This window comes from Orcinus orca, chromosome 16 (genome assembly GCF_937001465.1).
Source record: "Orcinus orca chromosome 16, mOrcOrc1.1, whole genome shotgun sequence".
NCBI lineage: Eukaryota > Metazoa > Chordata > Mammalia > Artiodactyla > Delphinidae > Orcinus > Orcinus orca.
In genome coordinates this window covers 77,907,160-77,927,563 of record NC_064574.1, presented here as the reverse complement: position 1 = coordinate 77,927,563, position 20,404 = coordinate 77,907,160, and the positions used below count along the sequence as shown (strand labels likewise).

Genomic DNA, 20,404 nt, shown 5'->3' with positions numbered 1-20,404 from the left:
AGAATGGTGCCGCTGAGGAATATTTTGGAAATCGTGTTACAGGTAAAGCACAGGACAAACTGGGGATGCTTGGTTTGGAGAAGAGAATTATGGACCACGATGCATTGAAAGGGCTCTTGTAGAAGAAGGCTCTTTTAGGAGGCAGCAGTGGCTGAGACAGATTTGTTTATTTGTTTTTAATATTTATTTATTTGGTTGCACCGGGGCTTAGTTGCTTCAGGTGGGCTCCTTAGGTGCGACATGCAGGCTTCTTAGTTGTGGCATGCGAACTCTTGGTTTTGGCATGCATGTGGGATCTGTTTCCCTGACCAGGGATCGAACCCAGCCCCCTGCATTGGGAGCGTGGAGGCTTAACCACTGTGCCACCAGGGAAATCCCTTGAATTTTCTTCTTTATCTAAGATTGTAAGTTTTGAGATTGAAATGGAGAAATGTTTGTTGCAAATAACAAAATAATAACACAAAAAAGAAATAAGACATAAATGGAATAAAAGAAGCAAGATCAGTGTTATGGGTCCCCACCCACCCCCACCTCCCACGGACTGAAGTCTGACCTGAACCTTAATTTGAAGCAGAAACACGTTGAAAATTTAGAATATTTTAGAAATCAACATAATCAGAAATATTGAGAATCTCAATTTTTTGTTAGAGTGATGATGGCCTGTGTGAAAGTGTTCTAATTTATTTATCTATTTTTGGCTCCCTTGGGTCTTCGTTGCTGCACGTGGGCTTTCTCTAGTTGTGGCGAGCCAGGGCTACTCTTCATTGTGGTGCATGGGCTTCTCCTTGCGGTGCCTTCTCTTGTTGCGGAGCACGGGCTCTAGGTGCGCGGGCTTCAGTAGTTGTGGCTTGGGGGCTCTAGAGTGCAGGCCCTGTAGTTGTGGCGCATGGGCTTAGTTGCTCTGCAGCATGTGGGATCTTCCCGGACTGGGGCTCGAACCTGTGCCCCCCTGCATTGGCAGGCGGATTCTTAACAACTGCGCCACCAGGAAGGTCCCTGAAAGTATTTTAGAGTTCTCTTTGACTCACTGTAAAATTTCTTTTTATTGTTTTGCTGTTCAGCATTAACGGCAAGGATCAATAAATTAAAAGCAAAAGTGTGGTCAAATAAAAACACTTACGTGGAATTAATTATGGGCTTATTTTGAGGTAGAATGGATCAGTGCAGTAAGGACACAGATGAACCTAATTCCTGAAATGGATCTCCAATAAGAAACACAAGAGGATTTTAAAGAATGGCTGGAGTCTGTTTTCAGAGACATAAAAGAAGGCATTGCTTCTATTAAACAGTAGCTGACAGGATAAAAGATAAAAAGATGAAACAGCAACAGGCCAATTAAGTTCAGCTTTGAACTTAAAGGAGAATTAAAATCAAATCAGGGAGACAAAAGATGAAGTCAAAAAAAAGTTCAGAATTGAAGAATTAAGGAAATTGAAAAAATGGGAAAGAAAATGGAACGGACTCTGGTAGCTATTATTTTTGTGTACTGGCACACTTTATCAACCCTTTTCTCCTGATAACAGTGTCCTGCTTTGCCTTTTAACTGCTTACCTTCCTATTCCACGTGGTTCTGGCTAGACTGCCAATAACAGTGTATCCCAGGTAATCTTGTTCTGACTAGCCACGTGGGCTTGGGATAGGCTCGTGGCACAAATCCCCAGAACTTTTGTGCAAAAAATATTAGGAAGATATGATAGTACGCTGCCTCTAGGATCACAGTATAGGTGTGTGGTAAGCATAAAGATGCGTGTGGCCATCATTGTCTTAGGAAAGAAACCCATCTGCTCAAGAAGTGAGGCCTGCAGGGAGGGAATAGAGAGAACTCTTAAGGATATCTCTTGTGTTCCTTGATCCAGCTGTGTATAGAATCAGTGCAATGTTTAGGCTGAATAGTTAAATAAAACAATAAAAATTCCTTTGTTCACTTGCGGTGGTTTGAATTGCGTATTTGTAACCTTGCAGTGTAAGATAGTTCTGGCTAATTCATAAATTGTTCTTGCAAATAGAAGACTATTATAAGTCAGTTGTGGTTCCCAGAGTTGGTGGGACTAATAAGAATGTTCTAGAATTATAAAACAAAACTTTTGTAAAAATACCAAGAAGTTGATAAGATAGGAATTTTGAAGAGCTATTATGAGAAGCTAATATTAAAAGGAAAATGAGGGAGTTCCCTGGTGGTCCTGTGGTTAGGACGCCTCACTTTTCTGCTGCAGGGGGCATGGCTTTGGCCAGGAACTAAGATCCTGCAAGTCCTGCGGCGCAGGCAAAATTAAAAAAAAAAAAAAAAGGAAAATGAGAACTAATGGTAGAAGTGGGAATCTCTTTTGCCCTAAGGGCATCTGCCAATTTCACCATATGAACTTGAGTTTTGAAAACCATGTGAGATGAGAGGCTGAAATCAAAGCCCAGAATCTGCACAAAATTCAGGGGACAGATAGACCCTTCCCCTCAATAAGTTGAGACCTCAAATTGGTTAAGGCTGATTAAGAAATAAGCCAGCTTGCATCCCTATTTGTGGTCTGGGTTACCATTTCTGGGTGATTCGAGGAAACTGAAGCTTTGGATTATGGTGATCCCAGGCAGGTATTGTTCCCAGATAATAGGTCTCATATTTAAAACAGTGTTTTAATGTAAAACGACCAGCATACAGTAAAAGACAATCAGGCATACATGGGAACGAGAACCGTGAGTTTGAGCTAGAACTATGAGAAACATCAGAAATACACCTGCAAAGACTTGAGATTTTTGAATTATCATAGACTGTAAAACAACTACCCATACTATGTTTAAAGAAATATGTCAAGCTTGAAAATCTTTAGGGAGTAGGAAACTTTAAATGTGACGTGGCAACAAATAGAAATTGTATAAATGAAAATTATAAACAAAATAAAAAACCTGATGGGTGGTTTTAACCACAGAAGAAGGAATTAGTGAAATGGAAGATAAGTCAGAAGAAAGATAAGTCAAGAAGGAAAAATGAGAAAAATTCAGAAGAGGGTCAGAGATTTAAGGATTAGCATACATTTAGTCTGCGTCTCTGTGTAGGATAGGAGGTAGACAATGGGACAGAGACAATACCTGAAGAGATAATAGCTGAGAATTTGCCACTACTGAAAGATGACAATCCTTAGCCCAGTGAATGATAAATGTACTGAATAAAAGGAAATGTACACTACACACACACTATACAGAGTGAAACTGTAGAAAGCCATAGACAAAGAAAACATCTTAAAAACAGCAAGGATGAGGATTGGGATTTCCTTTAAAAGAGATTCTAGATGACTTCTGACTAGCAACAATGGAAGCCAAAAGATAATGAAATAACCTCAGTGTGCTGACAGGAAGTATTTGTCAACCCAGATTCTTATCCTAGTTGAAAGTATCTTCCAACAATAAAGAATTTTTAGCAAACAGTAAGTTTGCCATTAGAAAGAAACTGTAAAGGATTAACTTTAGGCAGAAGGAAAATCTGAGGTGCAAGAAAGAATGAGCAAAGAATTTCATAAATATGTATGTGGTTAAATCAAAATGAAAATTAAATTGTTCGAAACAAATAATATTGCATTTAAGAATACAGAATTAAAATACACATACACAAAAGCTGAATAATTAAGGAGCTATATCCACATAATAATTATCAGAATTCTGACAGTTTATGCAATGTGTAGTCATCATCAGAGGTCAGTTTAGTAATGGGCATAGGACCCTAAGCAGATGAGTCACTCAGGAAGAAATACAGATGATAAAACTATGAAAAGTGTTTCTTTAGTAAGCAAAGAATTTCAGCTGTTTTAGTAATAATGAGGTATTCATAGTGATTAGGTCATAGTTCTCCAATATGTTGGTGAGACTGATGAATTTAGTGTTTTTAAACATTTCTGGTAGCAATGGGAAAATTTTAGCATTATGTATTAAGAGGTATAAAGATTTTCATGCTATATTTCAGTATTAAATTTTTAAAATACAGAAATAAAAAGGCAAAAGCCAATTTTATGAAGATGTTGAGAGAAATTGTATGATTCCATTTCGATGGGCTATTATGCAGCTATTTAAAGAACTTGTTCTGTAAGAATATGTAACATGACAGGTAGATGATGCTAGTTGATCATTAAGGCAAGGTCACTGTACTCATAGTGGGTTAGGCTCTTTGTAATTTTACTAATTTATTCTGAGAATCTGCATCCCAGATGTCTTGTGTATGCATTTTAACTTTACTATATCATAAAACTGTACTTCTCTGTTCCTTTTCTGTGTTCTTTTTCTCAGGCAGGCTACATTGGTACTCTGTTCTATGGGGATACTCTTGTAGCAATAATCCTTGGAGATTGGGACTTCCCTGGTGGTGCAGTGGTTAGGAATCTGTCTGCCAGTGTGGGGGACACGGGTTCAAGCCCATGTGGTCCGGTTGGATCCCACATGCCGCGGAGCAGCTGGGCCTGTGCGCCACACTACTGAGCCTGCGCTCTGGAGCCCGCGCGCCACAACTACTGAAGCCTGCGTGCCTAGAGCCCGTACTCCTCCGCAACAAGAGAAGCCACCGCAATGAGAAGGCTGCACCCCGCAATGAAGAGTAGCCCCTGCTCGCAGTAACTAGAGAAAGCCTGCGCACAACAACGAAGACCCAACGCAGCCAAATGAATAAATTAATTAAAAAAAAGAATCCTTGGAGATTGGCAGTGAAGAATGCACACACAGTTGGGATTGGCCTTTGTATCCTGGCTCATGTTCCCTTAAGTTTCTTTTCCATTTATTAGTTCATTCTTTTGCTATAGCTGCTACCGTGGTGGCTCAAGAGGTCATGAGAATTTAAAAGTTTACTCAACATAGTTTAATTTCTATAGCAATATAGTTTTTGTGATAATGGAAAAGTTCTGTATCTGTGATTCTTCACTACAAAAGTCGCTAACTACATGTGGTTGCTAAACACTTGAACTGTGGCTAAGACTACTGAGGAACTGAATTTTCAATTTTACTTAATCTCGATTAATTTCAATTTAAGTAACTACCTGTGGTTATTGGCTACCATGTTGGATAGCACATCTCTGGAGGGATACCTTCCAGCTGTTTCCTTGACTGCGGATTTTCTGCCTTGGATTATGGCCTCCTTCCTTACAAAGAGAGATCCCCATTTCTTTCCACACCACCCCTCCTTTACCAAGACAGCATCAGAGATAAGAAAATCGGGAATAAATACATTGTGGTACAAATCCCAGAAGTCGTTTTCTTGTCTAACATTGGGCTCATCTTTTTTTTTTTTTAAGTTAGTTTCCTGTAGTGCGTGTGTGTGTGTGTTTCTTTAGTATTTACTTATTTGTTCATTTTTATTTGTTTTGGCTGCAGTAGATCTTAGTTGCGGCACACAGGATCTTTGTTGGGGCACGCAGGATCTTTGTTGCAGCACGTGGGGTCTTTTTTTTTTTTTAACTGTGGCATGCGGACTCTTAGTTGCGGCATGCAGACTCTTAGTTGAGGCATGCATGTGGGATCTAGTTCCCCAAACAGGGATCAAACCCGGGCTCCCTGCATTGGGAGTGCGGAGTCTTACCCACTGGACCGCCAGGGAAGTCCCTGGGTTCACCTTCTGAATTGTCTCAGTTCAGTTTTTCTTCCTTCTCTGTGTTTAAAAAGATTAAAAGGGATCTACCATTTTTATATTTACTGTTTTATGAAGGACATGATCATTTTGGTCATTTTCCTTTTTGTTCTAAAGAACTAACTGTCCCATTTTAGGTACTTTACATTTTTGTTTCATGGTCACTTTATTTTTATTTTTTTTTATTTTTTATTTTTGGCTGTGCCGCGTGGCGTGCGGGATCTTAGTTCCCCAACCAGGGATTGAACCCGGACCCTGGGCAGTGAAAGCGTGGAGTCCTAACCACTGGACTGCCAGGGAGTTCCCCATGATCTATCTTTCTTTTCTTTTCTCTTCTCTTCTCTTTTCTTTTCTTTCTTTTCCTTCTTTTCTTTCTTTCTTTTTTTTCTTTCTTTCTACCTACCTGCCTATCTATCTGTCGCTGCATTGGGTCTCAGTTGTGGCACGTAGGATTTTCATTGAGGCAGGTGGGATCTTTCATTGAGGCGCATGTGGGCTCTCTGTTGTGGCACGCGGGCTCTAGTCGAGGCCCGCGAGCTCAGTAGTTGTGGAAGTGAAGGTTATTATGGAAAAATAATACGCCTTGTCCATTTTGACTGAGCCACATTTTACTATAAGTTTACTTAAAACTTATTTATCCAAGAGAAAAGAATAGGACCTAGGCTGTTACGGAAAATAATTTCTATCATCTAACCATTCTCTTGCTTGATACTGCCTTTTCTGTTTTGGGAAACAAAATTCTTTTTGTTAACAGATACGGGGATGTGTCAATTTTTTTTATTATAAAATTTTATTTCCTAAGTATGTATACTTCATTAGTTTTTTGCGGTACACGGGCCTCTCACTGTTGTGGCCTCTCCCGTTGCAGAGCACAGGCTTCGAACGCGCAAGCTCTGCGGCATGTGAGATCTTCCCAGACCGGGGCATGAACCCGTGTCCACTGTATTGGCAGGCGGACTCTCAACCACTGCACCACCAGGGAAGCCCACTTCATTAGTTTTTGATGCCCAAATCTAGCCTAGCAGTTAATTCACATGCTAACACATGGTGGAGCTAGATCACAGTTTCATTTATTTATTTATCTATCTATCTATCTATTTATTTATTTATGGCTGTGTCGGGTCTTCGTTTCTGCGCGAGGGCTTTCTCTAGTTGTGGGAAGCGGGGAACACTCTTCATCTCGGTGCGCCGGCCTCTCACTATCGCGGCTTCTCTTGTTGCGGAGCACAGGCTCCAGACGCGCAGGCTCAGTAGTTGTGGCTCACGGGCCCAGTTGTTCCGCGGCGTGTGGGATCTTACCAGACCAGGGCTCGAACCCGTGTCCCCTGCATTGGTAGGCAGATTCTCAACCACTGTGCCACCAGGGAAGCCCCACAGTTTTTAATAATAGGGAAATCATCCTCTTTTTTTTTTAATTGAAATTTAGTTGATTTACAGTACTATATTAATTTCAGGTGTACAACATAGTGATTCAGTATTTTTATAGCTTATACTCCATTTAAAGTTATTATAAAATATTGACAATATTCTCCTGCGCTGTACAATATATCCTTGTAGCTTATTTAATATAGTAGTTGGTACCTTATAATCCCTTATCCGTATCTTGCCCCTCCTCCTTTCCCTGATGATCTTTAATAATAGGGAAAAGGGGGCTTCCCTGGTGTTGCAGTGGTTGGGAGTCCACCTGCCGATGCGGGGGATGCGGGTTCTTGCCCCGGTCCGGGAGGATCCCATGTGCCGTGGCGCGGCTGGGCCCGTGGGCCATGGCCGCTGGGCCTGCATGTCTGGAGCTTGTGCTCCGCAACGGGAGAGGCCACACCAGTGAAAGGCCCACGTACCACAAAAAAAAAAAAAAAATAATAGGGAAAAGATTTACATACATTTTTAGCCAAAACGATTTTTCATGCTAACAGCTCAGCATGTTCTCTAATATTGGGCCTTCAGTTAAGGAACACCCAGATGTCTTTAGTAACTTAACTTATATACACAGATTTATTTTTAGAATTTCTGTTTATGCTTCCAGTCATTAATTTTTTAGTCATCCTTTCATATTAGTTTCATTTGATTATTTGGTCTCTTGCTAAAACCTAGAATTAACCAAATTGAAAAGGGGTACTTTTTAATAGGCATCTAATTTGCATGCTATTTATAGAAAGACAGTTCTTTTAGTATTAGAATTTTTAAAAATTTGCTTTAGGGGCTTCCCTGTTGGCGCAGTGGTTGAGAGTCTGCCTGCCGATGCAGGGGACGCGGGTTCTTGCCCCGGTCCGGGAGGATCCCACGTGCCGTGGAGCGGCTGGGCCCGTGGGCCATGGCCGCTGGGCCTGCGCGTCTGGAGCCTGTGCTCCGCAACGGGAAAGGCCACAACAGTGAGGGGCCCGCGTACCGCAAACAAACAAACAAACAAAAAATTTGCTTTAGGTTTTAGCTTCTTAGAATGTCTTTATGGGATGTATTTTTGCCTTTTAATTTTTAAATTTTGATGAAATATATATGACATAAAATTTACCATTTTAACCATTTAAAAATGTACAGTCCCCCTGGCATTGAGTACATTCACATTGTGGGTTTTTTTTATTCTATTAAAAAAAATTTTTATACATCTTTATTGGAGTATAATTGCTTCACAATGCAGTCTTAGTTTCTGTTGTACAACAAAGTGGATCAGCCATATGCATACATATATCCCCATATCCCTTCCCTCTTGAGCCTCCCTCCCACACTCCCTGTCCCACCCCTCTAGGTCATCGAAAAGCACCGAGCAGATCTCCCTGTGCTATGCTGCTGCTTCCCACTAGCTAGCTCTTTTACATTTGGTAGTGTATATACATCAATGCTACTCTCACTTCACCCCAGCTTCCCCCCCACCCCTTGTCCTCAAGTCCATTCTGTATGTCTGTGTCTTTATTCCTGCCCTGCCACTAGGTTCATCAGTACCATTTTTTTTAAGACTCCATATATATGCGTTAGCATACGGTATTTGTTTTTCTCTTTCTGACTTCACTCTGTATGACAGACTCTAGGTCCATCCACCTCACTACAAGTAACTCAATTTCGTTTCTTTTTATATCTGAGTAATATTCCATTGTATATATATATGCCGCATCTTCTTTATCCATTCATCTAGGTTGTTTCCATGTCCTGGCCACCATAAATTGTGCTGCAGTGAACATTGTGGTACATGTCTCTTTTTGACATTCACGTTGTTGTGTGACCATCATCACTATCTATCTCCGGAACTTTTTTGTCATCCCAAACTAAAACTCTGTATACGTTAAATAATAAATTGTCATTGCTCCCTCCTTCTAGACCCTGGCAACCATCATTCTACGTTCTGTCTCTATGAATTTGATTATTATAGGTAATCTCATGTGAGTGGATTACACAGCATTTATCCATTTGTGTCTGGATTATCTCATTTAGAATAATATTTTTAAGGTTCATCTATATTGTAGTATGTATCAGGACTTCATTCCTTTTTAAGGCTGAATTACATTCCATTGTATGGTTAATATATTTTGTTTATTCATCTGACAGTGGACACTTTGGTTTCTACCTTTTGGCTGTTATGAATAATGCTACTGTGAACTTGAGTGTTCAAATATCTGTTCAAGTCCCTGCTTTCAGTTCTCTTGAGTATATACCCGGAAGTAGAATTGCTGCATCATGGTAAATCTGTTTAATTTTTTAGAGAGCTACCAAACTGTTTTCCACAGTGGATGTACCATTTTACACTCCTAAGAGCAGTGCACAGGGGTTCTCATTTCTCCACATCCTTGCCAGCACTTACTATTGAATGGTCTATGTGTTTGTATTTTTATAGTGCTTGAAATTCAGCTGAGCCTCTTTGCTGATGCAAAAGTATCAGACAGTCTTTTCCAAAGAGAATGTATTATAAAGGAATCTTAGCTCTTATTTGTCCTGTAGCCTATTTACTTCTTAATAAGAAAGGAGGAATTCTCTTCACCCAACCTCAGTCTACTTAACCCACTCTTGAGTAATCAGTGTGCGCATGGGAGAAAGGGGAGGTTGTGTCTATTTCCTATGTGGAACTGTGATAAACTATCACTGGATTGTGAAGTGCATCACCTCTTCCTCATTGGGAAATTTTTAAACTGGTTCTGGGTGACACCTAAATTTATTTTGGGAGGTGATGCTGACCTAGTTTTATGGAACTAAAACTAGATGGAAAGTTGGGGGTTAGATTCTCTATCTTATAGGATAACAGGAGTTTGGGGCAAATATTGATAGATTACTTGGTTTTTAAGTCTTATTTTTTCTCTTAAGCAAGAAAACTGTAAATTAGGCAATTGATGGAGGACCCTCACAGCTCTAAACATATGTTGAGCAAGACACTGAATTTCTACCACTCACTTTCCTAATACTTCTCTTTCCTAGGGATCATGGCCCAAGTAGCAATGTCTACCCTGCCCGTCGAAGATGAGGAGTCCTCGGAGAGCAGGATGGTGGTGACATTCCTTATGTCTGCTCTTGAGTCCATGGTGAGATGGCTTTGCAGTTCTATAAAGTTTTCCGTAGTTGGATAAGATTGGGCTTGTGAATGAGATTGATTTGTTTTTGGAAAACACACACTGTGTCTATTATTTTTAATAAATACATACTGTTTTTGCTTGAGTAATAGTTATGGATTTAAGCCTTTCAAATTTTATTGCATGTTTCAGAATGTTCTTAACTTATCCGAATGTGTAATTTTTTACATTTAATTTCAATTTTTTACCTCCCAGTATCTTAGGCAATCCCTTGTTTTGTAAGCATTAACTTTGAATTTAAGTGTAATATTTGAAGTTACTCAGAATGAGTTTGTATGTTATAGTGTGGTGCTGGTGTCTTATTGTATCTCTGTAAAGAACATTACCACAATTTTGGGCCGTAAGAGCACATTCACTATTTTACATCTATTCTTTATTTTATTGTGCTGTGCTTCACAATTGTCTGAATTCTGTGACCTTCTACCCAATATGTAGTGTGTTAACTCTTTATTTTTAAAAAAACTTATACACATAATTGCAAAATATTAAGTAGTATTCTTTTGCTGTACTTTTATATTACTATCATGGTAGTAATTCAGTTGGCTTATCATGTTTTTCTGAATATGTATTTGAACTCATAGCTTTAAGAAACATCAGACTTAAGTATTTTCTGACACAATGAAATTATATATTCTAATATATAGAATTATATATTCTAATAGAAATAATATATTCTATTATATATTCTAATTATACATTCTAAGGAGGATGCTGTGTATTTCCTGTCTTAAGCATTGACTAGTATTATATAGCATCTAACCTCACAGTTCTCAATATGACATAGGTCGTGGAATCTTTTTTGTTTTTCTGTTAGGGCATTTTTTTTTCTTCTTTCTGCTGTATAAGAATTAAAAAAATTATCTCCTTAAAGAAAGAAATTTTAGAATGGTTAGTGGCTATATATACTATTACTTTTTTTTTTTTTTAAGTATTTGTTTATTTGGCTGCACCAAGTCTTAGTTTCATCATGTGGGCTCTTAGTTGCGGCATGTGGGATCTAGTTCCCCGACCAGGGATCGAACCCAGGCCCCCTGCATTGGGAGCATGGAGTCTTAACCACTGGACGACCAGGGAAGTCCCTACTATTACTTTTTTGTTTTTTTTTTCCTACTATAACTTTCTGACTGTGACTTATTTCTTGCTTTTGGTCATAAAGTTAGCCAAAATTTGTGGCTGTAACGTTAAATAATTCAGAGATTAAATCCTATTCTGTTGATATTAAATAATTTTCTTTAATACTACTCTCTATGTAGAATGAAATAGGGTCACATAGGACCCATTCCCTTGCTTAGAATGTCTTTATAGTTTCTCATCTTTGGCAGAAGTAAGAGGATCTCTCCTCCTGTTCCCAGTTGTATACTGTGAAGTATAATTTATAGGTGTATAGGTCAGCTTCATCCTTCTTCCTTTGGCCCATAGATTTCTTTGATCTAATCCTTAGACAGTACATGAATCTTGCTTTACTGTTTCGTAAATACTGCCTTTGGAGACAGGGTTGTCCAACTAAGAGTGTGGATAGTGCAGCAAGAATGCACTGTCATTTATCACAAGGTAAGTAAATAATAGTTCCTTACAAGTGAGCAGCCATGGTACATCTCAAAGGTATGTACCGTATAACATATCATAGAAACGTCATATAACAAAATTACAGTACAGCATTGTTTGCCATGCTGGGAACGATTGTTGGCTCACCTCGGTCACAAGTTTTCTACTGTGGCTTTATTACAGTTCAAAAGATTTCTGATCGTGACAGTAGGTATAAAATTATTTATTTGAGATACTGTTTTTAAGCGATATTATTCAAGTAATTTCCATGTAAGAAATTAGGGGCTTCCCTGGTGGCGCAGTGGTTGAGAGTCCGCCTGCCGATGCAGGGGACACGGGTTTGTGCCCTGGTCCGGGAAGATCCCACATGCCGCAGAGCGGCTGGGCCCGTGAGCCATGCCGCTGAGCCTGCGCGTCCAGAGCCTGTGCTTTGCAACGGGAGAGGCCACAACAGGCCTCTTTACGCGTACCGCAAAAAAAAAAAAAAAAAGAAAGAAATTAGAGGGTGGTAATTGTACAAATCAAAAACAAATGGAGGGGGCTTCCCTGGGTGGCGCAGTGGTTAAGAATCTGCCTTCCAATGCAGGGGACACGGGTTCGAGCCCTGGTCCGGGAAGATCCTACATGCCGCGGAGCAACTAAGCCCGTGCGCCACAACCACTAAGCCTGCGCTCTAGAGCCCGTGAGCCACAACTACTGAGCCTGCGCTCTAGAGCCCACGAGCCACAACTACTGAGGCCCGCGTGCCTAGAGCCCGTGCTCTGCAACAAGAGAAGCCACCGCAATGAGGAGCCCACGCACCGCAATGAACAGTAGCTCCCGCCCACCGCAGCTAGAGAAAGCCCGCGCACAGCAACCAAGACCCAACGCAGCCAAAAATAAATAAATTAAATAAATTAAAAAAACAAAAAACAAATGGAGGAAGCTGTAGTTTTCAACAAATGATGCTGAGAACATAGGTTCTTTGGGGGGGAAAGTCTTTATTGTGCAAGTTAAACTCGAGTAAACATTTTTTAAAATTGTCATATTAAGATAAACTAAAAGACCAGAAGAAAATATGTATAATTATGTATTTAATTATGTATTCCATAAACAGCTTTTCTATGCCTAAAATCAGTGAGGCACTGTTATGCATTAATAGAGAAACACTTAACATAGTAGAAAAATAAGCTAAAGTTAGCCTAATTTACAAAAAACTGTCCAAGGTACAACACTCTAATTTATTTTATTTATTTTTATTTATGGCTGTGTTGGGTCTTTGTTGCTGCACACAGGCTTTCTCTAGTCGTGGCGAGCAGGGGCTACTCTTCGTTGCAGTGCGTGGGCTTCTCATTGCAGTGGCTTCTCTTGTTGCAGAGCATGGGCTCTAGGCACGTGGGTTTCAGTAATTGTGGCACGCGGGCTCAGTAGTTGTGGCTCGCGGGCTCTAGAGTACAGGCTCAGTAGTTGTGGCGCACGGGCTTAGTTGCTCCGCGGCTTGCGGGTGGATTCTTAACTACTGTGCCACCAGGGAAGTCCTAAAGTATCCTTTTTAAATGGTTCTGGGAAAGTTGCACAATAACATTTGCTAGGATATTGTGAGTTAGCTCTTCTAGAAGTGCAGATGGGAGTATCAACTGATAGAAACTTCTTAGAAAGCAATTTTTAGTAGGTTTTGAGAACCCTAAAAGTATTTACTTTCAGAGTCAGAGTTTTTTTGGCTATGTTGTTTCATGTCTCTGACTCTGTTCTGAGAAAGTCACTCAAGATACACGTTGTTCCCAGATTAGTATTTCATTGTTATTCTTAGGAGTGATAATTAGAATCAGCAACATTTTCAGTAAGGTTTGCACTAAATGAATTATTGTTTATCCATAAAATGGAATGGTATATACTCTATTAAGAGTTTAAAGAATATTTAATCTCATAGGAATATACTCAGTAAAAGTAAACTCATCTAAATGGAATTCCTGGTGTACACATATGGAGATACTTCTGGAGGTGGGATTATGTGATGGAAGTTGTAGTGTGTCTTCCAGACCCCACCTCCCCCATTCAGGACTGATGGCACTAATCCCCCAGTTTCTATGAGTGTCAGAGGCTCCCTTGCCCAGGGTCTTTCCCTTTCCTTGGGGAGGCCTGTCCCAGCTCCAGAATTTCTGCGGTGCATCTGTGGCAGCTGTTGATTCCCCCTTTGCAGAATCCTGCCCCCTCACAGCGCACAGCTGTTGTTATTGGGAGTGCTTGCCATAAGCCTGTGTGCAACTCTGAGTCTGTTTCTTAGGTATTTGACCTATAACAGATTACAAAGGATTTCTGCCTTTTTTCTTATAAATTGTGTGATTTCTTCTGTTTAAAATCAGGGTTGTTGGGACTTCCCTGGTCGTCCAGTGGGTAAGACTCCATGCTCCCAATGCAGGTGGCCTGGGTTCGATCCCTGGTTGGGGAACTAGATCCAGCACGCATGCCACAACTAAGAAGCCCCACATACCACAACTAAAAGCCCTCATGCCGCAACTAAAGGATCCCAGATGCTGCAACGAAGATCATGCATGCCGCAACTAAGACCCGGTGCAGCCAAAATAAATAAATAATAAATATCAAAAAATAAAATAAAATCAGGGTTGTAAACTATCTGTTAGAAAAGAGAGGTGCCTTAAAAAAAATGGGGACTCTGTTGTGTATATGATAACTTAAGGTCAAAACTAGGAACTTCACCTCGTCCACATTAGGTATTAATGCAGGTCAAGTGATAAGATTTTTTATTCATCCAGCAGAAACAGTGCTTTTAAACATCTGTACATAACATAAGATTTCCTATTTGTGTGTTTCAGTGTAAAGAACTGGCCAAGTCCAAGGCGGAAGTGGCCTGCATCGCAGTGTATGAAACAGACGTATTTGTTGTTGGAACAGAGAGAGGACGCGCTTTTGTCAACACCAGAAAGGATTTTCAGAAAGATTTCGTAAAATACTGTAAGTATTGTATTTTTATCTTTGGTATTTCATAAATATTAAACCTAAATATTTATAGATAGCACATCGTATTTTCTTCTAAAGCTGAATGAGATTTATACCCAAAAAGACTTTCTGAAGTCCATGGAGACATTTCAGAATGCTCAAAGTGAATCACTGACATGGTAACGTATTAGGGGAAATACTGAAGAGCTTAAGAAAAATGGTAAATGTTTATTGTACTGTGCTCTTAGCTTGACATTACTCTGGATTAGTGAAACATGTTAGAAGGTAGAGAAATGTCAAACTTATTAAAATTTCTTATTCAGATAAGCAGGTCTTTCCCTGATAGATGTTTGGTGGGTTGGGGAAAAAAAAAGTTTTTGTCTGTGCATTAAATTTGAGTAAGCATGAAGCAAAGTTAAACAGGTCTTCTTGACTCCCTCAGTGGAATCATCTTATCCTCTGTCCTCAGTCAGTTTTGTGATCCTCCATCAGGAGTTCATCCAAGTAGTGTACTTATTTGATACCAGAACAAATGCAGTAGAGAAATTTACTGTAGGGTGTTAATACCTAGGACTTCTCGCAGTGTGACAGTTTTCGTATCTGTGTTTAACCTAACACTCTCCATAGGTTTTATGTTAACTCAGTGATACAGCATTTTCTTAAACATGTCTATCAGCATATAATATGTATGTCTTTAAGATCCAAACTTAAATTTCCATTATCCAGTTAGATCCAATTCATAATACAACAAGCAGATAATGGGTGAATAAAACTAGTTTACTTAATTCATTAATTTCAATTCTCAATTGTATTTTTTTTCAATTTTTTTTTTTTTGCGGTACGCGGGCCTCTCACTGTTGTGGCCTCTCCCGTTGCGGAGCACAGGCTCCAGATGTGCAGGCTCAGCGGCCATGGCTGAAGGGCGCAGCCGCTCCGCGGCATGTGGGATCTTCCCAGACCAGGGCACGAACCAGTGTCCCCTGCATCAGCAGGCGGACTCCCAACCACTGCACCACCAGGGAAGCCCTTCAATTGTATTTTTAAAAAACATATTCCCTCCACTGTGAAACATCCCTCCTCCCCGCCTCCCCACCCCCCCCCCCCCCCGCTATAATCTTTTAAGCTTTATGGTAGCAATCTGTTTAAATTTTTTCCATTATTTCTTATCATTTTGAGAATTTTTAAGACTTTGATTATGTTTATGTATTTAAATTTATATTAATAATGTTGCTTTGATTATGTGTATATCAGTTGCCATCTGTCCTATGAATACTGTAATCCAACTGGCAGCTGTGTTTACATTTCAGTTCCCTATACTGTCTTGCTAATGTGGTTCTTCAGTGGTTAGAACTAAGCATTAGGGGAATTGTCCTCAGTTGCAAATTGTAGTCCCTGCCTATTAGTATTCATTCTTTTTTTTGTTACCAATAATTTGATGCCACAGAGAATAATCTTTGGATATAATTCTTAAGTTCCTAATATTTGTTTCTATAAATTATTCTGCAGACAAGGATCAGTAGTTGTCTCCTGCAACTAAATCAATAGGTGTATAAGTCAGTTGTTTTTTTTTAAAATTTATTTATTTATTTTTGGCTGCATTGGGTCTTCGTTGCTGCACGCAGGCTTTCTCTAGTTGTGGTGAGCAGGGGGGCTACTCTTCATTGCAGTGCGCGGGCTTCTCGTTGCAGTGGCTTCTCTTGTTGTGGAGCCTGGGCTCTAGGCGCGTGGGCTTCAGTAGTTGTGGCACGTGGGCTCAGTAGTTGTGGCTCACGGGCTCTAGAGCGCAGGCTCTGTAGTTGTGGCACACGGGCTTAGTTGCTCCGTGGCATGTGGGATCTTCCCGGACCAGGGCTCAAACCCGTGTCCCCTGCATTGGCAGGCGGATTCTTAACTACTGTACCACCAGGGAAGTCCCTATGAGTCAGTTTTAGAAATTCTTGGAAGAAAATTCTAAGCTCTCTTTCAGAGTTTTGAAAAGCACTGTCCAATAGAAATAATGTAATGTAAATCACTTAGGTAATTTAAAATTTTCTAATAAAAAGTAAGGAGAAACAAATAATTCATTTTAGTCGTTGTATTTTAAACTGGTGTCTAAAACATCATTCAACATGTAATCAATATAAAAAAATTATCAGTGGGGTATTTTGCACACTATTTTTTGTACTGAGTCTTCAAAATCTAGTGTATATTGTAAACTTACAACACATCTTAATTCGGACTGGTCACATTTCAAGTGCTCAGTAACCACAGGTGTTCAGTGGCTATTGTGTTAAACTTTGCAACAAGAATGTTTTTTGTGGTGATAATCTCCCCATATTTAAGTTTGTAGTTAGTCTTAAGGTATCTTTCTATTTTAAAACTACTGTTACCTAATTTTTACTTTGTAGAATGGTTATAGCTACTCTTATTTCAGAGATAATCACCGTTTCTTATTATTTCCATTCAAGTCATTTATGTCTTTTAGGTGTTTATTTATGTTTTATATTTTAATTTTTTTTAAATTTTATTTATTTTTGTTTTGGCTGCGTTGGGTCTTCGTTGCTGTGTGCGGGCTTTTTCTAGTTGCGGCGAGTGGGGGCTACTCTTCGTTGTGGTGCATGGGCTTCTCATTGCGGTGGCCTCTCCCGCTTCGGAGCACAGGCTCTAGGTGTGCGGGCCTCAGCAGTTGCTTGCTGGTGGGCTCCAGAGTGCAGGCTCAGTAGTTGTGACGCATGGGTTTAGTTGCTCCGTGGTACGTGGGATCTTCTCAGACCAGGGATCGAACGCGTTTCCCCTGCATTGGCAGGTGAGCTCCCACCCACTGCGCCACCAGGGAAGCCCCTAGGTGTTTATATTATTTATTTATTTATTTATTTTGCGGTATGCGGGCCTCTCACTGTTGTGGCCTCTCCCGTTGCGGAGCACAGGCTCCAGACGCGCAGGCTCAGCCGCTATGGCTCACGAGCCTAGCCGCTCCGTGGCATGTGGGATCTTCCCGGACCGGGGCTCGAACCCGTGTCCCCTGCATCGGCAGGCGGACTCTCAACCACTGCGCCACCAGGGAAGCCCTTGGTGTTTATTTTTAAAGTTCCTCCTCCTCCCTTTCCTTTCTGTCAAATCATAAATGTTAGTATTAGGAAAAAATATTCTTAGTAAAAAATCAAATATTGAGATAATGGATATGGACCTTATATATCATTAATATTTTACAGGTGTTGAAGAAGAAGAAAAGGCTGCAGAGATGCATAAAATGAAATCAACAACCCAGGCGAATCGGATGAATGTCGATGCTGTAGAGATTGAAACACTCAGAAAAACAGTTGAGGACTATTTCTGCTTTTGCTATGGTAGGGTTATACACTTGAATTTTCTAAAAGATATGTTATACAGTTGACTTTTCTAAAGGGCAGATCACATAATTGACTTAACATTCATGTAACATACTTTTACAAATGAATGGGTTAATTCCCAAATATTGGGTTAACATTACAAATGACCTTTCTTCCTTTTTTTTTTTTTGGATAATGTAGATTTCATGGAAATGACCTTACTTTCTAGTTCCAGTTTGTGGGAGCCCAGAAATAAATGTAGCTGTTAGAGGTTTTGTTTTGTTTTTAATTAAAGAGCAGTTTTAAGGTTCATAGCAAAATTAAGAGGAGGGTACAGAGATTTCCCACATGACCCTGCCCGGCACATGCATAGCTTCCCCACTGTCAGCATCCCCACCAGAGAAACTACAGGACACATCACAGTCACCTAAAGACGGTGGTTTATGTTTGACATGCGTGCTGGTCTTACCAAATCCCTGGGAAAAACCACCTTTTGTTAGTCTAATTATGCAGTAAACAGCTCTTTTTAAGAATAAGGGAAAGAGCGGGAGGATATAGGTTGCACTGTGAGATTGTAGGTAAAACTCAACTCTGGGGAACGGAGTTTCTAGCATGTGTGGGCTCACTGATACAGACAGCTGACAGGATATATTCATTTGTGAATGTAGCATGTGTTTATCTAATAAGTTTTCAATGAGAATATTAGCCAAAAACTGCCTGGTATGTTATGGTAACACTTGGGTTTGTCAGGGTTGCATGTTCTGAGGCTGAATTGCATATGAAAAGATTGTGTTATACCAGGGTGGGGCCGTTGTTCCTTTCCTTTTGCATGGATTTTATATAAGTGTTTTATATCTTTTTCATTTTGGCCTTTTGAATTCATTTCAGGTTTAGACTTCTGCTAACATGGGAATAGGGCCCTATAGTATTTGAATGTAGTTTTGAAATCAGATATTACAAAAATATGAATGCCGGGGAATTCCCTGGTGGCCTAGTGGTTAGGACTTCGGGCTTTCACTGTCGTGGCCTGGGTTCAATCCCTGGTTGGGGAACTGAGATCTTGTAAGCCACGTGGCCAAAAAACCCCCAAAAACCAAAAACAAAACCCACGAATGCCATCTATTAAGCCATGATAACTAATGTTGGTTTAGTTTTTTCAAATCTTAACCATTTAATGATTATCCTTTTTTTTTTTTTACCTCATCCCTGTCTCTTAACCTCAGGGAAAGCTTTAGGCAAATCGACAGTGGTACCTGTTCCATATGAAAAGATGCTACGAGATCAGTCAGCTGTGGTGGTGCAGGGGCTTCCAGAAGGAGTATCCTTTAAACATCCTGAAAACTATGATCTTGCAACCCTGAAGTGGATTTTGGAGAACAAAGCAGGGATTTCATTTATCATTAAGAGGTGAAGTACTTTTTCCCTTGCCCTCAACAGTTTATTCCTATAAAGTTGAATATTTAAGTTATGTTAATATGTTTTAAAAATTCTTCTTTACTGTAGAAGCCATTTAAATTTATGCTTTATGATAATTTTGTATATTTACGTATAGTTTTTTGTTTTGTTTTAATGCAGACCTTTCCTAGAGCCAAAGAAGCTCCTAGGTAAGTGATTGTTTTGCTTACATGATAACAGGATGGATTCCTAAACCTGTTGTGTCAAATTTAATACATTTTAATGATTTCTCCTTTATTTTCTTTTTTTTTTTTTTTTTTTGCGGTACGCGGGCCTCTCACTGTTGTGGCCTCTCCCGTTGCGGAGCACAGGCTCCGGACGCGCAGGCTCAGCGGCCATGGCTCACGGGCCCAGCCGCTCCGCGGCATGTGGGATCTTCCCGGACCGGGGCACGAACCCGTGTCCCCTGCATCGGCAGGCGGACTCTCAACCACTGCGCCACCAGGGAAACCCTCCTTTATTTTCTTTGAGAATATGTTGTAAGGCGTTTTGGAGTGGAGTGTTATGGTGTTTATATAAAACCAGTGAAAAGTCATTGAGCTGAAAAACCAGAGACTTGTTTTTTGTTTTCAACTCAGCTGCTTGCTTTATGATGTATTCAAGGTTTTATGTTTGCAATGTGTAAGGTCATATCCTGGATCTGCCCTCATTTCCCAGAATTATGAGTGATTTAATTTACATAGTGTTCACTGAGCAGGCACGGAAATATTGGGGATAAGATTGGGTGAAGAGGGGATACAAAACCATGTATAAGCATTAAAGCTTTTTAGTGCTGGTAGTCTAGTGGTGGAGATAAAAACCTGTAAAGTCACCACAAGGAGAGCACAGCGTACACATTGTAGGAATGGTTAGTGGAAGTTCGTTGGAGGAAGCCCAGGAAGATGTTTATGGGGAAGAGTGCACTTAAGATGGGTCCTTGAAGAAAGAAGAGAATTTCAATAGGACTTCCTTCTGGGAAGGCCAGACATTCCATTTGAAGGGAAAAGGGATATTTAGAAGACTAGTACCCTTTGGAG

General features: G+C 40.2%; 1 protein-coding gene across 10 annotated transcripts in view; it reads left to right on the top strand.

The window, feature by feature from the left end:
* GTF2I (general transcription factor IIi) overlaps positions 1-20,404 on the top strand; it is a 96,418-nt gene that overhangs the window by 7,941 nt on the left and 68,073 nt on the right. For all 10 annotated transcript variants that reach the window (XM_004268770.4, XM_049699850.1, XR_007472332.1 and 7 more), the window contains 5 exons: positions 9,992-10,095; positions 14,502-14,640; positions 17,817-17,951; positions 19,157-19,340; positions 19,509-19,537. In XM_004268770.4, coding sequence (XP_004268818.1) covers positions 9,997-10,095; positions 14,502-14,640; positions 17,817-17,951; positions 19,157-19,340; positions 19,509-19,537 — 586 coding nt within the window. In that variant the 5' untranslated portion in view covers positions 9,992-9,996. Of the gene's footprint in view, positions 1-9,991; positions 10,096-14,501; positions 14,641-17,816; positions 17,952-19,156; positions 19,341-19,508; positions 19,538-20,404 lie in introns of those variants that run through there.